The 25,733-nt window shown below is 33.7% G+C and overlaps 1 protein-coding gene and 2 non-coding genes across 3 annotated transcripts; all 3 read right to left on the reverse strand.

Moving 5' to 3' along the window:
* Nucleotides 1-4,110: 4,110 nt before the first annotated feature.
* Nucleotides 4,111-4,190, reverse strand: TRNAL-UAG (transfer RNA leucine (anticodon UAG)). The gene has a single exon. It is a non-coding gene; the product is annotated as a tRNA-Leu (tRNA).
* A 1,457-nt stretch (nucleotides 4,191-5,647) lies between these two features.
* On the reverse strand, nucleotides 5,648-5,727 carry TRNAL-UAG (transfer RNA leucine (anticodon UAG)). Its single transcript has one exon. It is a non-coding gene; the product is annotated as a tRNA-Leu (tRNA).
* Nucleotides 5,728-11,153: 5,426 nt separating this feature from the next.
* LOC105647219 (homeobox-leucine zipper protein HOX23) lies at nucleotides 11,154-12,498 on the reverse strand. Its single transcript, XM_012233230.4, has 2 exons — nucleotides 11,961-12,498; nucleotides 11,154-11,828 (listed from the first exon to the last, which is right to left on the reverse strand). The coding sequence occupies exons 1-2, from the start codon at nucleotides 12,318-12,320 to the stop codon at nucleotides 11,556-11,558; spliced, it is 633 nt and encodes a 210-aa protein (XP_012088620.1). The 5' UTR covers nucleotides 12,321-12,498; the 3' UTR covers nucleotides 11,154-11,555.
* Nucleotides 12,499-25,733: the final 13,235 nt, after the last annotated feature.

Consider the following 25,733-nt stretch of genomic DNA (forward strand, 5'->3'; position numbering starts at 1 on the left):
TAAGGGAAAAACAACAAAAGTCCAAAAGCCTATAAGAGTCTAGGTGTCCCGTCGCCTCCGTGGGGCAACATCCTCCGAGTCATCCCTAGCTGTTGAACTCTCTCCAACCTCGCCTGTCCGAGGAGCCAACACAATCTCCTCATCAGTCTCAATCTCATTATCAGCGTCAGCCTGAGCCCAACCTTCAAGTACACTTAGCAGTGCGTTCCTCCTTGGCCTTTCAACCGGCCAGACAACGCAATGAACCAGGTCCGATACTCAGGAGAAGTCTGAACACCGGCAGGATTAGGTAAAGGCCTAACCATATGATGGTCTCTAACCTAAGCCCTAAGGACAGCTCGGGTAACACCCGGAGTGATGGCTGAATCAGCTGAAATGCTATCCACAATCGGAATAGTCTGGTCTATCCCCATCTGCCTCAAAATATGCGAAGCGCAGTACCAAGTACAGTGTGTAAGGCCTAAAAGGTAAACCCGAGTGTGGCAGAAGCTAACCTGGATGAAGCGGGTGATGTCATACCAGGAAATGTACCACAGTACCTCAGTTTGACCCAACTCAATCAGCCATGAAGTCCATGCATCAGTAGACGGATGAGTGATCAGGATCCTCCGCATACGATACTGAGAGGGGTTGTAAGGCAAGAAAGTAGGAGCAGCAACCACTTGGAGGTGGTCCTTTAACCAAACCTGAGTAATGGATCCTTTCTATTACAAAGGAATGAACCAAAAGAAAGAAGAGACAATAAGCAATAGGAGATAGACCATACCTCCTCAAATTGATCCTTTCTACCTTGAAGAGACTCATAGTCCAATTGTGCATGCTGTGGTTATAAAAGAGATTCATTTTTGAAAAAAATTGAAAATCGAAAATTGAAAAAAAAAATCCCGTTTTTTACAAGTCAAAGTGGATAATCATGCATATAAAATTTTCAGTACTAACCAAATGCAGGTACCAATAAAGTACAGTACAGAAAATACAGGTAAAGAAAAGTACAGACAACAACAGAAAGGCCCAGAAGTTCACATTTTTTGCCCCTAAGGCCCAAAAATTCTCAATTTGGCCCCAAAGGCCTAAAAATACCCATTTTGGCCTCTAAGGCCCAAAAAATTTTCAATTTGGCCCCAAAGGCCCAAAAATACCCAATTTGGCCACAAAGGCCCAAAAATTCTCAATTTGGCCCCAAAGGTCCAAAAATCCCTAATTTGGCCACAGAGGCCCAGAAGTTCACATTTTTTGCCCCTAAGGCCCAAAAATTCCCAATTTGGCCCCAAAGGCCCAAAAATAGCCAAAAGGCCCAAAAATAGCCAAAAGGCGAGTCTTCTGGACACGTCCGATTTTTGCCTTCAAAATTTGTTTTTCAGACAACCACCGACTCCCATAAATCATTTTTATGATTGCCGGTGGGGGGCAACTGTGAATACTCAAATTTTGAGGCTCAAAAAAGCTTGTTTTCCGGGACTGCAAACAGTCCGGCAGGACCAGAGGCCATTCGAAAAGTTCACCGAAAGTATGCCAATATGGTATTTGAAACGTCCGGAAAATTACGCGGATCGCGGAACTGGTCCCGGAATATTTTTCGGAGGTATGGAACTCCCGAAAAAGCCTTTGGAACGAAAGACTAGCAAGTCCGCCGGCCACGGCGGTGGAGGCCGCCCTCTGCGGTGGCAACGGCTGCCCTCCAGCTCGGGTTTTCCCTATAAATACAGCCCCGGTGTGACTTTTTTACTCACTCAGTCTGTGTTGACGGATGCTCTCTTCTCCCCTACGCTCCTTGCAGTTCTTTTACTGCTTTTCTGCATTTAGTGTAGGCTTTTATTACTCTGTTGTTGTAATATTTGGCCACTTAAATTAAATTAATTCTAATTAATATTCCCCAAACGATGAGCTTAATCTGGAGTTTTCAAGCTGAAGCTAAGAAGCGGCCGCCGATTAACTCAGGTAATAACGAAACTCTGCCCATTTAATTTCAGCATTTCATGCATATTCTTCTTCTACTCCAATTCTGAATTAAACTGCTGCATAAATGCATTCACGTCATCAATTTGGCAAATAAACTGCCTCAATTAAATATAATTAAGCTTAAATGCCCGGTTAATTAATAATCGTGGTGTTAAAGCCTAAATCCGACAATATTGACTAAAGTATCTGGTCAATTAATGACTATGGTATAATCGCCTTTATTTCGAACAGTCCACCTTATGTCCAATTAATCAATAATTGTGGCTAAATGGCCTTAATTAAACATGTTTTTTTGTCAATAAATTGCCTCTATTGCAATTCAATTGATCACTTTTGGCAAACAAGTTGCCTATAAGTAGATTAATCATTTTTAGCGACAAATCGCTTAAATCGAAGCTTTGGCAAAATGCCTTGAATTAATCAATCTTTTGGCTAAAAGCCTTAAATCACTCATTTTGGCGACAATCGCCCAATCAACACCTTTTTTGGCAAACAAACTGCCTAAATCAACTCATTTTGGCTAAAAGCCTTTAAAAAATCAATTTTGGCGACAATTGCCTAAATCACATCAACTTTTGGCAACAATTGCCTAAATCAATCTTTTTGGCTAAAAGCCTTAAATCAACACTTTTGGCAACAAATGCCTAAAACAACAAATCAATCAAACTTTGGCAAAATGCCTAAACAAAATGCACGAAGCATACACACACTCATGCATTAAGCATACCCATTCAAAGCCCTTTAAAAAAGGCCTATCGAACTACGTCGACCTTGATCTTCCATTCAAACAGAAGTACGTAGGCACGTTCGGGATTTAACCCCGAGCGGCAAGTCGAAATCACTTAAACATTTCATTGGTCCAATTACATCATTTACCTTGCAAAGTATTCATTCATTGGTTAGTTAATCAACATGACATGGTCTCGGGATCCACCTCGGGTTTGTAGATTGTGCCTTAAACATTGGGATAATTAATCTAGTAATTAGGTTAATTAAAATTGGAGTCAACTTAGGGTTTTTTCCTAGTTTATCCTAAAATAATTAAACAAGGTGGCGACTCACACATTCACGTGCATTTCTACCCTTAGTCATATGCATTTATATGCCTATTTCCGGGGGAGGGGTTCACAGGTGCCGTGGAAACTGGCAGGCTTACTAGTACCATTTGGGAGGTGGCCAATACCGACGGCAAGCTGGTCGGTACCGCCTGGGTGAAATTACCTGGCTGTCGCTTTGGCTTGTTTTTGCGGTTTTCTGACTTTTGGGAGTCCGTTCGATGCCTAAACGACATTCCATCGAGTTGATTCTCGCATCGTTGGAACCATAGCGGAATTTCTTGAGATCTGGTGCTGAAATCACAATCAACAATAATACAACTATAAGTCTCATTAAAATGAAATAATAAGAAAATATCTTTTCTCAAGCTTTCTCTCTCTTACTTAACTCTTTCTCTGCTCTTTTTTTTTCTCTGAAATCGAATAGTATTCTTAACTCTACTTTCAAAGAATGTTTGTTATGCAAAGTTTCTCGAGAAATAAAAGAATCTAAGAATGAAAAACCATGCAAAACTTAGTTTCATTAAGAGAAATTTCTTATAATGTTTTGTAGTTACATATATAATAATGTCAATAGAGTCTGATGTATGAAAAACATTAAGCCATTAGCAATAAGGATAATAATAGATTAGATTTAGATCAAATTATGCAAAATTCATATCTGATCTGCAAAGATTTCATATATCCATATGTATATCTGCTCTGTTCGGATTCGATCGGATCGAATGTCAAATCAGATCGGGTTGAATCGGATATTATTCACTTTTTTATTATGTTTGAAAAAATAGAAAAAAATAAAATTTAATAAAAATTCATATTATTTGTTATGCTTGAAAATAAAAAAATTCCTAACCATAATTTAAAATATTGTATACTATGACAACTAGAACAGAATTTAGTAATTGTTAAGCACAAAAAACTTTAGGCTATTGACAAGAATGTTCACAAATTCTTTTATTTGATGTAGATATTAAAGAAATACAAAAAAAAAAAATATAAAAATGGCGATGCAGAGATTAAAAAAATATATAAAAATGGTAAAAAGAGTTGAGAATAATAACACTATATTGCAACTTAAATAAAAGACTGGAAAAATTGACAACTGTGGGATTTGAACCCACGCCCTTTCGAACCAGAGCCTAAATCTGGCGCCTTAGACCACTCGGCCAAACTGTCTTTGCATTGGGTTGCGAGGTTTGAAGGTTGGGTGGTACATGTGTACGATTGAATAGCTCCGCAGTGTAAAACGACCAAGAAGGTCGAGTCTTTCTCCAATAAAGCAAAAATAGGGCTCGAAGACCTGATTTTAGTCTTATATATTATAGAAATTAGCTTTGGACCAAGAATGACCAAAGTGTATGAAAGTCGAAACGATCAACTTTTAAGAACCAAGTCGGATTTTGGCTCAATTAAAGAAAAAGAGCAAAATCGGACTATATTACCTGAGCAACGTTTGCACAAGGAAGAATGAGAGTCATTGAGGCATGAGAAGCACTTGATCAAGTAACAAAGGTGTCTGAAAAATGAGGGGTTGTACTGTATTTATAGGGCGAGACTACCCTTGGCCGGTACCGGTGAGCTCTCTGATGCTACCGGTGATTTGAGCATGGGTACCGGTGGAAACTGGCAGGCTTACTAGTACCATTTGGAAGGTGGTCGATACCGACGACAATCTAGCCGGTACCGTCTGAGTGAAATTACTTGGCTGCCCCTTTGGCTTGTTTTTGGGGTTTTCTGACTTTTGGGAGTCCCTTCGAAGACCAAACGACATTCGATCGAGCTGATTCTTGCATCGTTGGAACCATAGCGGAATTTCTTAAGATCTGGTGCTGAAATCATAGTCAACGATCATACAACTACAAGTCTCATTAATATGAAATAATAAGAAAATAACTTTTCTCAAGCTTTCTCTCTCTTACTTTACTCTTTCTCTGCTCTTTTTTTTTTCCTTTGAAATCTAATAGTATTCTTAACTCAACTTGGCCGAGAATGTTTGTTATCCAAAGTTTTTGGAGAAATAAAAGAATCTAAGAATGAAAAACCATGCTAAACTTAGTTTCATTTATAGAAATTTCTTATAATGTTTTGTAATTACATATATCATAATGTCAATAGAGTCTGATGTATGAAAAACAGTAAGCCATTAGTAATAAGAATGATCATAGATTAGATTTAGATCGAATTACGCAAAATTCATATCTAATCTGCGAAGATTTCATATATCCATATGTATATCTGCTCTGTTCGAATTCGATCGGATCGAATGTCAAATCAGATCGGGTTGAATCGGATATTATTCACCTTTTTTATTATGATTGAAAAAAATAGAAAACAATAAAATTTAATAGAAATTCATATTACTTATTATGTCTGAAAATACAAAAATTTCTAACAATAATTTAAAATATTGTATACTATGACAACTAGAACAAAATTTAGTAATTGTTAAGCACAAAAAACTATAGGCTATTGACAATAATGTTCACATATTCTTTTATTTGATGTACATGTTAAAAAAATACAAAAAAAAATATAAAAATGGTGATGTAGAGATTAAAAAAATATATAAAAATTGTAAAAAGAGTTGAGAATAATAACACTATATTGCATCTTAAACAAAAGACTGAAAAAATTGACAATTGTGGGATTTTAACCCACGCCCTTTCGGACAAGAGCCTAAATCTGGCGCCTTAGACCACTCGGCCAAACTGTCATCACATTGAGTTGTGAGGTTTGAAGGTTGGGTGGTAGATGTGGACGATTGAATAGCTCCACAGTGTAAAACGACAAAGAAGGTCGAGTCTTTCTCCTATAAAGCAAAGGTAGGGCACGAAGACCCGATTTTAGTCTTATATAATTGCACCAAGGATGACCAAAGTGTATGTGAAAGTCGAAAGGATCGACATTTATAAACCAAGTTGGATTTTGGCTCAATTAAAGAAAAAGAGCAAAATCGGACTATATTACCTTAGAAACATTTGCACAAGGAAGAATGAGAGTCATTGAAGCTTGAGAAGCACTCGATCAAGTAACAAAGGTGTCTGAAAAATGAGGGGTTGTGCTATATTTATAGGGCTAGACTGCCCTTGGCCAGTACCGATGAGCTCTCTAATGCTACCAGTGATCTGAGCACGGGTACTGGTGGAAACTGGCAGGCTGACTGGTACCATTTGGGAGGTGGCCAATACCGACGGCAAGCTGGCCGGTGCTTTCTGGGTGAAATTACTTGGCTGCCCCTTTGGTTTGTTTTTAGTGTTTTCTGACTTTTGGGAGTCCGTTCGAAGCCCAAACGACATTTGATCGAGCTGATTCTTGCATCGTTGGAACCATAGCGGAATTTCTTGAGATCTGGTGCTGAAATCATAGTGAACGATAATACAACTATAAGTCTCATTAATATGAAATAATAATTAAATATCTTTTCTCAAGCTTTCTCTCTCTTACTTTACTCTTTCTCTGCTCTTTTTTTTTTCTCTCTAAAATCTAATAGTATTCTTAACTCTACTTGGCATAGAATGTTTGTTATGCAAAGTTTTTTGAGAAATAAAAGAATCTAAGAATGAAAAACCACGCAAAACTTAGTTTCATTTATAGAAATTTCTTCTAATGTTTTGTAGTTACATATACAATAATGTCAATAGAGTCTGATGTATGAAAAACATTAAGCCATTAGTAATAAGGATGATCATAGATTAGATTTAGATCGAATTATGCAAAATTCATATCTGATCTGCGAAAATTTCATATATCCATATGTATATCTGCTCTCTTCGGATTCGATTGGATCGAATGTCAAATCAGATCGGGTTGAATTGGATATTATTCCCTTTTTTATTATGTTTGAAAAAAATAGAAAAAAAAATAAAATTTAATAAAAATTCATATTATTTGTTATGCTTGAAAATAAAAAAAATTCCTAACAATAATTTAAAATATTGTATACTATGACAACTAGAACATAATTTAGTAGTTGTTACGCACAAAAAACTATAGGCTATTGACAATAATGTTCACATATTCTTTTATTTGATGTACATGTTAAAAAAATACAAAGAAAATATAAAAATGGCGATGTAGAGGTTAAAAAAATATATAAAAATAGTAAAAAGAGTTGAGAATAATAACACTACATTGCAACTTAAACAAAAGACTGAAAAAGTTGACAGTTGTGGGATTTGAAGCCACGCCCTTTCGGACCAGAGCCTAAATCTGGCGCCTTAGACCACTCGGCCAAAATTGTCATCACATTGAGTTGCGAGGTTTGAAGGTTGGGTGGTAGATGTGTACGATTGAATAACTCCACAGTGTAAAACGACGAAGAAGGTCGAGTCTTTCTCCTATAAAGCAAAGGTACGGCACGAAGACCTGATTTTAGTCTTATATAATTGCACCAAGGATGACCAAAGTGTATGTGAAAGTCAAAAGGATCGATATTTATGAACCAAGTCGGATTTTGGCTCAATTAAAGAAAAAGAGCAAAATCGGACTATATTACCTTAGAAATGTTTGCACAAGGAAGAATGAGAGTTATTGAAGCTTGAGAAGCACTCGACAAGTAACAAAGGTGTCTGAAAAATGAGGGGTTGTGCTTTATTTATAAGGCTAGACTGCCCTTGGCCGGTACCGGTGAGCTCTCTGATGCTACCGATGATCTGAGCACGGGTACCGATGGAAACTGGCAGGCTTAATGATACCATTTGGGAGGTAGCCAATAACGACGGCAAGCTGGCCGGTACCGTCTGGGTGAAATTACCTGGCTGCCCCTTTGGCTTTTTTTTAGGGTTTTCTGACTTTTGGGAGTCCATTTGAAGCCCAGACGACATTCGATCGAGCTGATTCTCGCATCGTTGGAACCATAGCAGAATTTCTTGAGATCTAGTGCTGAAATCATAGTCAACGATAATACAACTATAAGTCTCATTAATATGAAATAATAAGAAAATATCTTTCTCAAGCTTTCTCTCTCTTACTTAACTCTTTCTCTGCTCTTTTTTTTTTCTCTGAAATCGAATAGTATTCTTAACTCTACTTGGCAGAGAATGTTTGTTATGCAAAGTTTTTTGAGAAATAAAAGAATCTAAGAATGAAAAACCACGCAAAACTTAGTTTCATTTATAGAAAGAAATTTCTTCTAATGTTTTGTAGTTACATATATAATAATGTCAATAGAGTCTGATGTATGAAAAACATTAAGCCATTAGCAATAAGGATGATCATAGATTAGATTTAGATCGAATTATGCAAAATTCATATCTGATCTGCGAAGATTTCATATATACATATGTAAAGGCTATTGACAATAATGTTCACATATTCTTTTGTTTGATGTAGATATTGAAAAAATACAAAAAACAAAATATAACAATGGCGATGTAGAGATTAAAAAAAATATAAAAATGGTAAAAAGAGTTGAGAATAATAACACTACATTGCAACTCAAACAAAAGACCGAAAAAATGTCATCTGTGGGAGTTCTATTAAAAAAATACAAAACAAAATATAACAATGGCGATGTAGAGATTAAAAAAATATAAAAATGGTAAAAAGAGTTGAGAATAATAACACTACATTACAACTCAAATAAAAGACTGAAAAACTAATAGCTGTCGGTGTCGAACTCACGCCCTTTCGGACCATAGCCCAAATTTGTCACTTTAGATAACTCGACCGAACCGTGTTCATTTTTTGAATTTTTAATGAAGTCTCTTTATGAAAAGACTTGCTTCCTTCATAATGACATCGTTAGAGGGGTCAAAGAAAAATCTCTACACTACCTTGCTTGCCGGCTTCGTCTGCTGAGAAGTTGTGACCATCTTTTCGAAGATTTTGAGGTTCCGTTCCCATTGCATATAGTATTAACGTCCCATTCGCGTGCGTAAACAAAACACCAAATGCTAATAGATGACTTTCACCTATGAAACTCGAGTGTACCGATTACTGTGCATTTTGCTGTTCCTTACTTTTTTTTTTTCTTTTTTTTTCATTTTATGTTGTTTCTCAATCTCATTAAGGCAAAATTTTTGCCTTGGTTCTTCAAATTTTTATTCTATCATTTAATTTTAGCTATTATACATGTTGAGTGATAATTTATGAAGCTTAGATTTATTGATTATGGGATTAATTCAATTTTTTTATAATTATATTTTTAATGAAGTTTTTTCAGTTTTCCTCTCTATTTCTAATTTATTTCTCTGTAAAAAAAAGGGCTAAGCCTTTTAGATTAATGAAATTTTATACATTCCAAATATTTTCAAACATTTAAACACTTTAATATTTTCAAATATTTTCTAGATTTTTTTTGTTTGGTTGAGAAAAAATAATTAACTTTTCCAATTTTATTGTTTTTTTTTATTAATAATGTAATTTAAACACTTTAATTTCATAAAAACGCACCTTTTAAATTCATAGATTATATTTTTCAACCAAATGAGGGATGTGGTTAAAATTTCACAAGTCATGAATTCTACATTCTATAAATTTCATATCCCATTAATTTCATATCACAACTCATCGTAAAAGTTGACAAAATGGAGTCGCTACCATAAATTTTTTTGCCTCCTTTTTCAATGTAAGTTGAGGGAACAAACTTAATATACAAGGTATATAAACCTAATTAAATCTAATAATGGGAATTAGTGTCCAAATAAAGACACAATTTTTTTTTTTAAACCAAGTTATTCTCCTAACGCCTATTTAATTTAATACTTCCTTTGTCACAAAATATAAATCATTTAAGATTTTTGTACAAGTATTAAAAAAGTAATTAACTATGCTAGATTATAACAAAACCAAGAGTAATTTCACTAAATTATCATTTATTTTAAAACCAATAGCTACTTATAAAAGTATTTATTGTATCTAGTGCAGATACGGCTAATATTGAAAAAACATTATTTATTACTCCTTCAAATATTCAAAACGATTTATATTTTGGGACAAAATAATCACCAAAAAATAATTTATATTTTGGGACAAATGGAGTAATTAAATAAGAGATTAATCCATTACGGACCAGAAAGTGATTATTTTAAAGGTTCTCTCTAAGATGCGGACTTCACTATTCAATCCTGTGATCACTAGAGTCCGGTCTTATACACTTAAACTACTAAACCAAACTATCTTAAATTAAGACATGCATTTTTTTTTCATCGACAAAAAAAAAGGGAAGAAACAAAAATAATAACTAACAGGGATAATTTCACTAAATGATAATCAATGAAAATTTGGAAAATAATTTCTAAATTTTCTACAATAAGTTCCCATAAATTTTTAAAAAATACGAAATTTGTACCAAAATTACACTTATTTTTCAATTGGTAAATGCATCTTTATTAGTTTTCTGTTTCTTAGAGAATTAAGGCCGGACGAAACTTGCTTGTGATGTCCCTAAAATTTTATCAGCTTTTGTCATGGGTTTCACACGTAATGTACTTGAATGTCAAAATCAAATATTTTGTCTACATGCCAAATCATGTCTTTGAAGTTGAGCTAATTAAAGAGATATATTTTGTCTGTATTTCCTTGGTAATTTATGTTCATCTCTTTATGTGTCTGCAGGTGCAGATGTATGTGTGTCCTTGCTCGAATGTGTTTGCGGTGACCATTGATTTTTCAGTCACTATAACCTTATTTGGTATTAATGAATTTGAAATATACTAGCCTTTATTTGTAGTTGATAGATTTTTTTATTTTTTGTTTTTTTTTCCTGCTATGGTACATAGTTCTTATGAATGAAACTAGAATTTAACGGCGAGTATACAAGACTCCACATTTATCTCGAAATAACCAAAAATTGAAACAAAAAGAAAAATGATCTAATTAAAATATTAAACTAAAACTATGTAAATACGGTACTTAATTGGTGCTGAAATTAGCTTTCCTACAAATTTGAGCAACTTCGAGGTTCCAATTCAACTAGATAAGGAACAACCTAATTGAGGAGAAATGGATCGAAATAAGTTTTAGTTCAATTATAATGAATACTATAAAACTAAATTTATAAGGGTGAAATGAACAATTTCATTTATACCAAACATGAAATTAGATCATGGAATTCATTTCACTAAAAGAAAAAAAATTATAGAATTCATTTATATCAAACATGGAATTAAACTTGACAGGAAATCGGGGCTCATAGCATTTCAAATCAATAAAACTTTATTGAGTCTTGTGCTCTGTTCTTCTAGGTTTCACTTCTTGGCTTTCTATCATGCATGGATGCATAATCCCTGAGATATGGTAATAGATTTGTTGGTTATGTAGTAATAAACTATCTGAATTCTCATTATCAAAAATGAAAAATAAAAATAAAATAACAAAACTACTTGAACTGATTTATTATTTCAGGCATTCTCAAATCTCACACTGTAAGCATCTGGCATGAATTATGTAGTGACTATCAACTTTTTTTGGTTAGATCAACGCAAGATTGTAATCCACCCTGTACTTGGCATCCTCAGGCTTCTCATTCTGACCTCAACTTTTTTTTCTATGTATATAAATCCAACATAGGAAGGTAGAAACTGAGCAAATACCAAATCTTCAAGCCCAGAAATTGAACCACTGTGAGCTGCTAGATGACAGATCAAACTGACTAGCTGAATGAAAACTGTACCATTGATCAGGTGAAGCTAATGAGCCATCTGTGTATTCCTCTCTGCTGTTATTCATTTCTGAACACATGAATACTCTATTGTCTAGTCCTTGTTGTGCTTCATTATCACTATTTATGTTCCCATTGTCTGAATCAATGGCAGTCTTGCAAGTCCTATCTCCTTCACAAGGTTGACCTAATAGTTGGTTTAGCTTCTGCAACTGTTGGAAGAAAGGAAAAAAAAAAATTTCGAAGTAACAGAAAGAAAAGCAATGACTGGAGTGGGAATCAGAGTCGAAAAGAGGATTCCCCTGTTCGAGGATATTATGAATATGAACTAATAAGAAAGGTACCTGAATAAGCAAGGACTGTTTTTCATTCTTCAAGGACTCAAAACAAGATGCTAATTTGTCATAATTAGCTCTTAAGTTTTTGTATTCTTGCTCAATCTGCTTTGACTTCCACCTAGCTCTTCTATTCTGGAACCATATAGCAACCTGGCGAGGTTGAAGTCCGAGTTCTCCTGCCAATTGTAACTTCTTCCTAGGCTCGAGCTTGGTCTCTGATTCAAAAATTGACTCCAGTAACCTGATCTGTTCATCACTAAACCTTCTCTTGTTATTGGTGGTGTGCTTCTTCTTCTTCTTTGTGGTTTCTGAGCTTGCATCTGGTTCTTCTAGAGAGTATCCTCTTCCTTCTATTTGATTACTCATGTTTTGTTAGGAAATTCTATTCATTAGATCCTGAATAAGACACTGACCCTCCTTCTTTCTATTATTTTCCTAAATGTTTAGAACTCTGCTAAGGAGAAGGGCAGTAGGATATATAGCTGATAAGGAGCTTTTTACGATTATCTAAACCAAGGTCAGTTCAGATATTTGCGTTGTGGTTTTACCTCTGTTGTTTCCTTTATATTTGCAAATTTATTGCTAGCTGTTCCTTTTGTCTTAATCCTTTAACTATTAAGATTAATACAAATAGAAACTATATGATTGCCACTTATTTAGGAAGACAAGCTGGCTTTACTTTTCTTCTTTATACAAATTAGGAAGCCTCTCACATACAAAATCTATACTCTTTAACATTTTAAATGTCACTTTACAATTTTGTTTTCAATTTGTTTATCATTTTACAAATTTAAAAAATATTAATTATTATTTTTAATTTTACCCTTATATCTTAAATTACTGCATTTCATTCTTCCTTATTACTTTTTTATTTTTCTTATCACATTTCTCTCTCTTAATTATAGATGACGTGAATATTTAAAGAATTGACAAAAGGATAGTTCAGTGAATTCCTATTTTTTTTAGAAAGAAAGTTATTTAATAATTTTCTTAATTCTTGTATAATCATCTTAAATGATATTCAAAGTAGATTGAAAGGAATAGTTTTTTTTTTAATTTGCATACATATCTTTATACGGTTCTAGAATATATTTTAGACAAAGTCTTCTTAACAGTATAAATGCTAAATTGGAGGTATTATTTTTTTTTTTTTTTTTAGTTGGCACTCACCAACCGAAGTAAATTATGATAAAAACTAACAAATGAGGTTTCAAGGTAATTTTATCTTTGAAACTTGCTACAGGTTACAAAATAGGGATTGATTTGTCTAAACCCGATCAAAACCGCACAAATCTTAGAGCGGTAACTGCTGATTTTGAAGGTAACTTTGTAGTTTGTCTATTGGAAATGAGAAGTAGCTTGCATTCTTCTCGTATGATAGAGGCTGAAGCTCTTAGTGAAGTATTATCTTGGGTCCCTTTGCAACATTTTGGTGAAATAGTGATTGAGATTGATCCTCAAGAGGTGCAAAGATCATTAGCTTCTCACAATCATGATGATTCTGATTTTGGTGATTGCAAGAGCTTTATTATTTCAAATAACTGATCTTGTTTATTGTGGGAGACAAGCTAACAAAGCTACTCATACTCTTACAAGGTAGCTTATTACTATGCTAGTCTTAAAAATTTGGAGTATTTTGCCAAACCTGCTACTATTATTACGTTTGATTTTGATCATTAAAAATACGAGTTCTTAAAAAAAATTGATAAATTGCTTTTGAAATGATAGCCATGTGTATGCTTTAGGGTTTACTACTATTGTTGTTATTATGATTATTATTATTGAATTTCGATTAAGTAATTTCACTGACTTGTTTTTGGTTATTATGAAATAATTTTCATAAAAAATCATTTTATATCAGAGTTATTTAAACAATTACTTCAGTTTTAAATTTTTGTCAACTGATCCCTATGAGGTTGATTAGTTAAAATACATATGTCTCATCCATTTTAGGTAAATGAAAGACAATTGTTGTGAAATGCCAATAATAACCAGATTCAATTAAATATTATTGAATTATGCAAATGGTTCCTATAAAGCAAAATGAAAAATATGTTGGTAATAATAAATTAAATGAAAATTTTTTTTTCTTTTATTTATAATATACTAGACTAGCTATTTAGTCCAATATAATCGATATATTCCATTTTGTTTATGGATGATTCATCGATTAAACATATCTTACAAAATAGAATTAGAACTTTCAATTTAATAATTAAATTATTTGATAAACCAATAATTTCTTTCTTCATATAATGTTGACAAAATCGTCTCCAATTTTATTTTTTGGTTTTAGTTTCCCCACCAGCCTAAACAGTACCCTTTGCCCTTTGATATTTTACTCCCATAAAAACCAATGATTAATTTTACATACTCATCGTTTCATTAAGAAATAATTATTGTGACCTGATTCTATAACTATGAATTTAGGGCCCTTCCATTGACAATCGTGGTCACAAGAGAAATCGAATTTGAGACCTTCTACTCCTCAAATAATTCGAGACCAACTAGATCATACCTAATTGGTGTATTAACTTATATTTGATTTGTATTTATATTATATTTAGACTTTTTTTATTAATCTTATAAAAATAATTCCAAAAAAATTATGTTTTTGAAATTAATATTTTTTATAATCATTTTATTTGTAGTTATTTAAAAATATTTTAATATTAAATACATAATATGTAAAAATAATTATACTCTTAATGCTTATTTTACATTAACCGCTATTAGCCACCAACCATCAGTTGATGTGGATAGCTGAATCGAACGAGCTGATATGCATAGCTAAATCAAACGAGCCCTAAGAGGATGTTTAGCTCAGCTGATTCATGCAGTTAATAGCATTATAGCTTATTCATATCTAACAGCTAAATTGTACGTATTTAGTAAGCTTTTCAATCAGGAACATGAAAGTTGATAAAAATTCTAATCATGCAGTTGTTCCATGAACTATGTTTTAGAGATTTTTCATATTCAATAGCTGATTTGTATTTATATTATATTTGAACTTATTAATCTCATAAAAATAATTATTAACAAAATTATTCTTTTTTCAAATTAACAAAAAAAATAATTTTATTTATAGTCATTTTAAAATAATAAAATTTTGATTAAACATCATTTTAATAAATATTTTTAATTATATAATAAATTAAAATAGAAAATAATATATTCACCTTAAAACATCATAAAAAATATACATTATAAATCATAATAACATAAAAAAAATATCTTTAAGGTCATTTTACATTTTAACAACTGTCATCAAAATTCTCCAAATATTATTATTAATTACTTAACCATTATCCTCGACCAGCCACCAGCTATCAATATCATCAGCTATCAACCGGTATAAGAAACCAAATCAAACCAAACCGCCCTAACTTATACTTTGTTACTCCATGAGCACCATTACAAAATTCTCATCGTTGGTTACTTTTTCTGTTTTTTCTTAGTTTAAGCCAATCATATTCTCATTTATTTCTTGTGTCTTCATTAGAATAGCTTGGTGTATGAGTGACCATAAGCTAGGTAGTTGTAGGTAAATATTTACTACGTAAATATTCTCAATTGAATGGATAATCTCCAGTATATGAGATTGAAATGTAGTCAACGCGCTGTTGTAGGCGCAGCCATTTCAATCAAAAGCAATGAGATTGAAATGTTAGAATATGCAACATAATTTTAAAGGAGAAAAAGGGAAGAAAATAGGCAAGAAAATCAATCCTTCTTGACTTGTTAAAGAAAAAGTAATGAGTTTAAGGAAACCTAATTAAAGATAAATACATTTCATTCATTAATTGATACTATGTACTTACTGAGTATTAACTGCCACCTTGCATATGGCAAGCATGTAGTGGTGCATGTAAACTTTCACTTGTCAATTTTGTCAAACCTAATTCACAGATGTTTTGTTTTGTTTTGTTTTGTGAAGTAAGAGTTTATTAACACTATCTTATCTGTTTGTGCTGGAGCTGTGTGGTTGGATACTTCAAATTCCTGCTATGATTCTTTGGTTGTTTGATAAAACTAAAGTGCCCTTTAAGTAATGAGGAGTCAATCTATGATTTGTCCTCGCATGCTTGATGTAGACATTCAATTGAGGAGTCAATCTATGAAATAAAATATGTAATTTATTAACTTTTTTTTATAAAATTAGGTTTCACTTTACGCAGTCACACTTGGTGTTGTTATTATTTTTTTCATTTTAGGTAATGCTTTGAATCTAAGGCAATTAAAGTGGAAGGTAATCTTCTTAAAGACTTGCTCTATTTTAATACACTTCTTGGCTTGACTGAAAGCTGGAGTGCCAATCACTTCATCTGCTGTGTGCTACTCCACACAGCTTCTGATTTAGCTCACTTCATCAAGCATGATTTTAGTTCATCAGGGAAACTTGCTAGCTATGCCTATACTTTATCAGTAAAAATTTCCATTATATTTCAGGTTCTCAGTTCCTGATGAAGTCTCATGGCTAGAAATCTTTGATCACTGAGTATCTGTTTTGGGTTGAGATTAAAATTGCCTAATTCTTTTTTTTTTTTTAAAGTAACAAATTAGATCTTGGAAAAAATGATTTCAGATTATTGTTTTGTGAAACTGATCTCCTAAGATGTATAATCCACATTTTTACAATACAATATTTATTTCGCAATAGCCGATCACTGGCAGATTTAGAAATTTTTTTAGATTAACATATAATTTTAAAGAGAAAACAGAAGTTAGTTAAATAAGTAAAAATTAAATTTTACTGTATGTATAATAATAATAATAATAATAATAATAATAGATAATAGATAATCCCTCAGTTTATTAAATAGATCAACAATTGTAAACGATTAAACAACAAATCTCTCATTTTATTTTATTAAGTAGATTCCCCACTACAAACATGAACAACAAAGCCAAATAAATCCATAATAAATATGGTTAACTTTGCATGTACTTTGACTTTAGGATGATGATTTGTATTATTTGGAATTTTTTACATTTATTAGATCCCAACAAGCTATTAGATTCTATATAAGGATACTTCCTCTTTTTTCATCTAATTATTATACACAAGAATGAGATCATGATTTTTTAAGAATGATATCTCTTATACATTCACTTAAATTGTGACACCTATCAAAAAATTGTCGGCCAAGTATGGACTATATATGTATTCTATAGTACACTTAGATAACATTCTTTTGCAGAAAAGTTACAAGTGAAGTTGTCATTTGTCACTTTGGATAGGTTTGAGTTTTGTGGAATCACTAACCTCGAGTACAAGTTAACAATACGTATATAAAGAGAAGAAGGTCATACCCAATATGAACGAAAGAAAAAGAAATATAAAGGCTTGTCAAGTTAAATCATGAGATAAAGTAAGCTTTTTTGCATTTTAAGCCAGTAATGCCAGTTGGCTTTAAACCAAGTCATCTCATTTTCAATTTGGGCCTTTAGTAGTAATTGCATGGCTTGAAAATTCTTTCATATATTTTTTTTTTATATAAATGCATAAATTAACTTGGTACTTTAAAAAAAAATCTTATAACATTCTGAATTTTTATTTTAATTTATTGAGCACTTCAATTAATAAAATTATACTTATTAAATATTTTAACTTACAAATTTTTTCTATTAAATACTCAAACTTTTAAATTTACATCGAGTAAATATTTATTAAATTATTAAAAAATATGAAAATTATTTTAAAAATATTTATTGAAACATTAAAAACTATTATTTTTAATACAAAAAGGTATGCAACATTGCTAAAAATATATAACTTTAACGAGCATAAGAAGCGCGTCATGAGGTACTAGGGTTAATTTTTGCATTTGTCCTTTTATTTTTAGAGAAGTCTAATCTTGTCGTTTGCTTGTTGGATATATATGGGTTTGAAGAGTGGGATGTCCATGTCATGGTTGGTGAAGTGTCATGTATTGTACAGGTTGGAGTCATTAGAGCTTAGGATGCTTTTGAGATTAGGGCAGTCTTGCAAGCTATGCGGGCCCTTCTTCTCGACGACTTGGGAAGAAAGTACAGAGTTCTTTCAGTTCAGACCTCTCCAGAGAATGTAATAATTGGTTGCTCCAATTTGTCCTATACAGGCAATGTTTAACTCAAAAAAATTTTTCACTTACAAGTCATTTATTTAACTTTCAGTGCTGAGAGAGGAACTCCAAGTTCGATAATAATGAAGTAACTTAGTGACTCATAATGAAATTGACAGTGAATCTAACACAAGTCAATTGATTTTGTGTAAATGATTTAATCACTCACTAATCGCTCTTAGGATTCAAATTCTACACTAATACCCAAACGGGTTGAATCTTAGAACCAAATGTTTGGGATGCTATATACCAAATTGATTTTACAGTCAAGAACTAAATTGATTTTTATATATAAAAAACTTATATTTCGGCTAAAATCTTATATATTTTCATTTGTTCGGACTGAATTTTGAATGTTACATGTATATTAATAGTTTATTGAGCCGAATGATTAAGGAATGATAATAAGAATTTATTACAGAATGATTAAGATCATTTATTAAATGAAATATCTCAATATTTGAGTTAGTGTACCTTTACTTATTTGATCTTCTAAATACTTAATACTAAAACTGATGCGTTGTATTATATAAAACAAGGCCAAGATAGTTAACATATATGAGGAGTGTTACAAATTAATTATACGAAAGTCAAGATAGTTTGCAAAGATGTAAGCAAAATATGAAGTTAATTATATATAAAATAAATTCCTAAAAAAAATTATATATAAAATAAGAGTTATATATTTGTCGCGAAATGACGCATATGAATCAGTTTCTTTTATATTGTATTGCAATTAATTTTTGCTTAACAAAATAACTTCTTTGTACGATACTAATAATTGAAGCACAACAGCTATAAACGAGAAAACAATAATCAAAAGAGGAAAGAAAAAAAAATGTTGAAAAATTAATTTGTAATTTATAATATTATATAAGGACGTTTCTGCCTTTTGGACAAATAAGCTGAGTATTGAAAGAGGTTTTTTGCCTTGACATTCAGATAAGAAACTTATTTGAAAGGATAAACAAATACTCTTGTTTGCTTTTTCTATCTTGATGAATCAGATCCGATCTAAATCTAATAAGTTGTATTAAGCCAAATAAATACACCCTTACATTATGTTTGGTTGGGTGTAAAAATAAGGAGGGTATAAAATAACAAGTGAAAATTTTTGGGGATTTGCAAAATATATTGTTCCGGAAGGAGGTAAAATTGTGGGTGGATGTAAAATATTCTTATTTTACTTTCCAATTTCTCTCCAAAATGGGAGGAAAATAAAATAGGAAGGTGCAACTAGAGTAAAATACTCACTCTTTTATTTTCCCTCCAAACATAGAGTGTAAAATAAGGAGGGAAAATGAATAGTAGCATTTTACTGTCTCATTTTACATTCTCCCTCATTTTCCATCCTCTCTCTATCCAAACAAAGCATTAGTCTTTCAACTTGCATTTAAATCTAGGCCTAGTAGTCAAACTTGTCACAATTGTTTTTTACATTTATGACAATCATACTACAATATAAAATTTAGTATTATTGAAATAATAAAATAATTAATGTCAATTTCATGTTAATTATAAAGATAATGTCAAATTGACTTTTGAATTTTATAAATCATACTATTAATTTAGCATTTAAAATTCAATTGAAATTAATTGTTCTATCTTATGAATTTGGTAGAATATCACTGATCAAATTAGTAATTAAATTAATCAATTTTCTAAAGTTAAAAAGTATAATTAGTAATCGAATTTTAAAAATTAAACTGACATTATGATATATTAAGTTAGAAATGGAATTTGATTTATGCTTTTCAAATATTTGATTTGAGATGTTAATGAATACTAAGTGATGGCTGTGAGGTAAGTAAGATGTTTTAGTAACTAGAGAGAATTATTCTTTTGCTGTTGCTAGAACATATCCCCTACACAAGTCTTCTTCTGAATACATATATGCTGAGCTTAGACGGTTATAGTGCGCGATTGTGGGAGGCAGCAAATCAGGAAAACATGCCTAAGATCTCGCGCATATCTCTGAGTCTTGGTACGTGGAGTGATGTTCGGCCTATTTGGTGAAAATCCACATTTATCAGTTGTCCCCCCGAAATGGGCGAAATGACGACACAACCGTTTAGACTTTTTCAACGACGGTCATACTCTGCTCGGGTCTCATGCTACTGCACTCCTCAAGCTTGGGCCTTGCTAGATGGTCCTATGGGCCAAAGGCAGTAGGCCCAAAAACCAAAACGACACTTTTTTTAAGGGCTCTCTCAAAGGAGTAATCGCCAACATAGTGGAAAGTCTTTAGTTTTTAAATTTTTGTACAAAAGGTGACTCTTCAAAGGCCATGACGGTTCAGTTCTTGGTGACTTTTGAGGGGGCTCTTTCTACTATTTAAGGAGTCATTGCTGTGATTCTGTCTGCACTCTACCTTCAAATCATCTTTGCATTTGCACTTTAACTTCTTCAGGTAACCCTTGCCATCTTCTTTACATTAATCTTTAGTTTTTCATTTTTAATTTTCTGCTTTAGATAATAAGTTCTAACAATTGTAAGAAGGGTGAGCCATCTGCTTCTAGACTTTCTGAGCCTCTGTATTGTGATGGAGGAAACACAGATGTGGACAATGATCCTATTATTTAGGGTGTTGGGGATTTGGAATCTAATTCAGAGGAGATCCAATTGATCAGGCAAAGGTTACAAGATTTGCCAGTTATGGCTCACCCAAGTAGGCCAGGATCGACATTTAGTAGTGGAGCTAGTATTATTATTCCCCAACTGAGATATGAGACCCGCCTAGCAATCTCCCGAGCCTCAAGGCAGCAAACCTGTTCGTCCTAGACAATGTATTCAAAACCTTGAGTCCATTATGACTGAGCGAGATTTGGAGGATATTCGTGCTCGGTATCTTATCCCCCCTAAGTACGTGCTAAGTCTCGATCCCTCCTATGGGGATGAGAGCTAATGCTCGCCTAGACCGCAAACTCTTGTGTTGTACCTGGAGGATTGTCGAGCTGGGGTGTCGCCATTAGTGAAATAGCTCCAAACAGTATTCAGATGATTCTGGGAGCAAACACTCTAGCTTGCCAGGAGGGGTTTGAGCTAAATGTCCACCACCTCCATCACATGTTCAATTTCGCTTGGCGGAAGGGCAAAGATCATCCTCATCTAAAGGCTCAAAAGGATTTTAATATGTTCCCTTTGAAGAGCTCGTTCCTGAAAGAAAAATGGAAAGAGAGGTTTTTCCTTATTATGCATAAGGATGGTTTTGAAGTACCGATCCACTGGGGCCTTGAGGCTCTACGCTTATGACATCCCCGATCTCTAACTTCTGCGAAGGAGAGGCATGTTACGATCATGAAACATTTAGCCCTGGATGCTCCTCCTCTCCTCCCCTTGCTTGATGAGAATATTCCCCAAAGACCACATCCTCGGGGTTCAAGAAAAAGAAAAGCTCATGAGGGTGAGCTTTAGGTTTTACTCTGTTATTGTTGTTCTGGTACTAACTCTTTTCATTATAACTTGTCTCTTTTCTGCAGAGATGCCTCTTAGGCTAACCCGAGAGATGGTAGAATAATGGCGGCTGACCGAGGCCGACGTCTGGTGAACCGAACAAGCCAAAGTCCTGTTGGGGACGCCGACCTTTCTCGAGGCACTCCCTGCCAAAACGAAGTGGTGAGCATGGCATCCCTTCCACATTCTGGCGAGCTGGAAGTTTGATAGCCTTGCAAAGCGGGCAATTTTGTTATGTTATTTTCATATAAAATTGCATGAATGCATGATTTTTTTATATATTTTATGTTTGCTCGTATTGTATTTTATTTAAATGTGATTATAGGAACACAATTTGAGCAAAGGAATGAAAAGGCTTGCTTTATATAGAAAAGAGGATCAAAAAGTTGATAAAAATGGAAGAAAAATTTCTCAGCAGACTTCGCGATGCGAAGGAGGTCGCGTTGGAAAAGAAACAGGCCAGTTGCGAGCACCAGAAGAAGTCGCGCGCGCAACCTACACCCAGAAAAGAAAAATGCGCGAGCGCGCCTTCCATCTGCGCGAGCGCGCAAATCACTTTTGAGAGGCAGAAGCATTTGGAGCAGAAGTCGCGAGCACGACCTTTACAAGCGCGAGCGCGAGTCGTGTTTCCAAGAGACGTAATTGCTATCTTTTCATCAGAAAAACATGTCCTTCAATGCATAGGTTGGGACTTTTCCCAAGAGGAGTCATCTAAAGCACCTTTTGGCCAACCAATCATCATCATAACCAACACCCTCTTCCTCTTCTATAAATTGTAAATCCAAATCAAGAGAAAAATATGCCATATGCAATATGCAAAAAAATGTAATATGCATAATGCAAGATGCATTATGTAATATGCATTATGCAGTAGGCAAAATGTAGTATTAGAATACAGGAGAAAAATAATAAAGTAGTGCTTAGAAATAAGATGACGAGAGTCACTTAGTATTGTTCGTGCAAAGAACATCCAGGAGTTCCTCGAGGTGTGACGCCCTCCAAGAGGCTTGAGTTTGATTACTTCTATCTTTCTCTTGTTTTATAGACTTTTTGCATGTTGTGCTTCATAATTTTCTATGCAAAGCAACAATATTATTTGGTTTCATTCAATGAAAGTTTCTTTAAGTTATCTTTTGATCTTTGTTTAATCAAGCTTACTTAATTATATTCTCAGAAAGAAATAATTTAGTAATGATCAAAGAGATAGAATTCATTTAGTTGGGTTTGCATGTGAATCTTTAACTTAGTTTGTCAAAATTAAGTCTAACTTATTGAAATAATCAAAGAATAAGATCTAGGTTTAATAATTGACAAAGTAAGGCATTTGTTGTATGTGGAGATGCATATAATAAATAGAGTAATTCTGTACCGAGAGGTTGAATTATACTTTACCATATGTGATTAAAGAATCATTTATTGCATGTTACACGTTTTGCTATAGAAAAAGAAAATCTAATGCATGATCAATTCTTCTAAGTATTCTACTATATCTTTATCTATAGAATTAAGTAGTATATTTAGTTATAGTTTAAATAGGATTATAGTTTAATCATTTTATCTTTTATTGCTGTAAACATAAGTGTTAAGGATGAGCAGTAAAGTGGACATAACCCGTTCCTCATGGGATCGATCTTTTTATTACTACGTTGCGATCCGTATACTTGCGGGAACTCAACAGAGACGCAACAAAGTTCCTCCTGTGTTGCCTTCGATGCTCGCTGAGCTCACCCCCCAGGCTCCATCTCCACCCCAAAAGAGCACTGAATAGTGCCCAAAAATAAGCGGGCATCTATTGATGGTGAGCAGCACTCGCCTATGGTTGAGAAGGGGGTCGAGCTGTAGACCGCCCTTAGGAAAAAATATGGAAAGGAAGCCTCCGTTCGCACGAGAGAGGTGGCTCGGGTCCTGACTTCCAGTGTGTCCTCCCTTCTGGCGTGGCGCGTCAAGAAGGTTTGAGGGAAGATTCTTTTTTGGACCAAATTGATAGCGAGCTTCTCTTGGTACGTACTCCTATCTCTTTTTTTCCCGTTTTCTTCTTCCCTTCTTTCTTTTAACTTTTTACTTTCATGTTGTTGCTTAGTTGGTTAGCGCTCACAATGACATTAGCTGCCAAATGAGAGAGTCAGGGAAAATGGTTGCCACTATGCAGGAGGACCTACGGGCTGAGAAGGCTAAGGTGGAGCAGTTGGAGGGTGTTTTCGCCCCATTTTGAGAATCCCTTTGAAACCCCGAAAAAGGATCTCGGAAAACGTCTCTTTTTATTATTTATCGTTTATTTTGGAAAAAGGTGATAAAAATCTTTTTTGGATACGCGATGCCGATAAATCGGTCTTACAAATTATTTTTGAGTCGCCACCCATTTTTTCGGCAATGGGACCGTTTCCAATTTTAATCTTATTAAATGACTCCATTTAACCCATTTTTTATTCAAGGCCAAATTATTTTGAGAAAAACTGGTCAGGCGTACCACGTACGATTCTAGGTAAGGAAGTTGGGTACGTCGATCCGTTGGAAACCGACGCCCAGAAAACTGGCCTCTTTTAACCTAAGATTTCTAATTGATTTTATTTTGGAAAAAGCCTAATTATTTAAGTAAACCCAACCCGAATAAACCGAACCGAGTTCCTATGTGGAAAATTAATTAACTGTCCCAAATAAACTCATTCATTGCATTCACTCATAAATTAATCATCACATCCACCATTCATCCACAATATATAGCAAAAATAATTAAAAGACCCTTTTGCCTTATGGTTAAAGGCGGGCCACAAACCAAGTTTAATAATATAATCAATAAGAAATAATAAATATTAACTTTTAAAATCTCATAATCACAATAAATTAATTGATTTAGTTTGATTAAGACTTAATTTGCCCATTATTGGTCATTTTCTGGATTAAGATTAAAAATCTACTTAATGACATGAAATTAAAAATGAGATAAACAAAATATTTTGAAATTCAAAGGCAGTTGCGTCACGCATCTGTTCTATGAAGAACAGTTGCGTGACAGAACTTTACCATTTATTCTGGAACTTTAGAACAGTCGCGTCATGCGGGTGTTCTATGAAGAACAGTCGCGTGACGGAACTCTAGTTATTGTCTTGGAGATTGGAATAGTTGCATCACGCTGCTGTTCTATGAAGAAAAGTCGCGTGACGGAACTCCTAGCTACGTGATGGAACTGTTCGTGACTTATTAAAATACTCAGATATATTGATTATTTATTCATAGCGAAATATCAGAAACAAGTATGAAATAAAATAGAAACTGAGTACACGAACAGCTGCGTCACGCAGGTGGTCCAGTCCATATCAAAGACTCTTGGACATGAACAGTCGTGTCACGCAGGTAATAGCTGCGTGACACGGCTGCTTTGGTCCGCAACTACCTTTCAAACTACTCTTTTTACGTGTTCTTTTTGTCAAAAGTGATTAAACACAACTCAGAAAAGTCCAACAGTGGGCAAAATTACGTTTTACCAATCACAAATCAACTAAATACTTATGAAAATGAGATTTTTAAGAAACAAAAGACTAGAAATGAAAAAGAAAAGTTAGAATAGTTACCTAGCCCTCAGATTTGAGGACTGCATGCACTGAGATTAGTTTAGAGACATCATTTCACGATTCTAGAAATGTAATTGTCAAGTTTTTCACAGAACCAAGTGTTTCTCTCTTTCTTCCCTTTCTCTCTTCTTTTTTTCTCTTCTTATATTTTTATGCTTTTTGATTTCAAAAACTAAGTTGTTAGTGGTTTGATCTTCCTCAAGTTTACTCACTTGAGTTCTTGGGGAAGAAAACCCTAACCGTTTAATGAAAACTAAGATTAAAACCTTAGGATTTTTAGAGAAAAATGAGAGAAAATGCAAAAAAGTCCCGTTTTTAGTGTAAAATGTTGTATTTATATGGGTAGGGTAACAGAACATAGTTGCGTCACGCAGGTTATACCCGCGTCACGCAACCGTAAGCTGTGTGACGCAGCTTACTTTTCGTACAGTTACCGTGTATCCATACAAACGATGCAGACCGTTGCACGGGCGCGCGCCAGAGGTGTCAGCCTCGTTAGAGTTGCGTGACGCAACTAAGAGTGCCGTCACGCAGGTAATAGCTGCATGATGCAACCCTAACGCGGGTCAGACTCCTTTGGGCTGGTTTGATTCAATTTTTTGGTTTAAACACTTCTGGTTGATCGTGATGCCTTATCCCTTATCCTCATA

This window comes from Jatropha curcas, chromosome 5 (genome assembly GCF_041381405.1).
Source record: "Jatropha curcas cultivar XTBG-Jc1 chromosome 5, XTBG_Jcur_1.0, whole genome shotgun sequence".
Taxonomy (NCBI): domain Eukaryota; kingdom Viridiplantae; phylum Streptophyta; class Magnoliopsida; order Malpighiales; family Euphorbiaceae; genus Jatropha; species Jatropha curcas.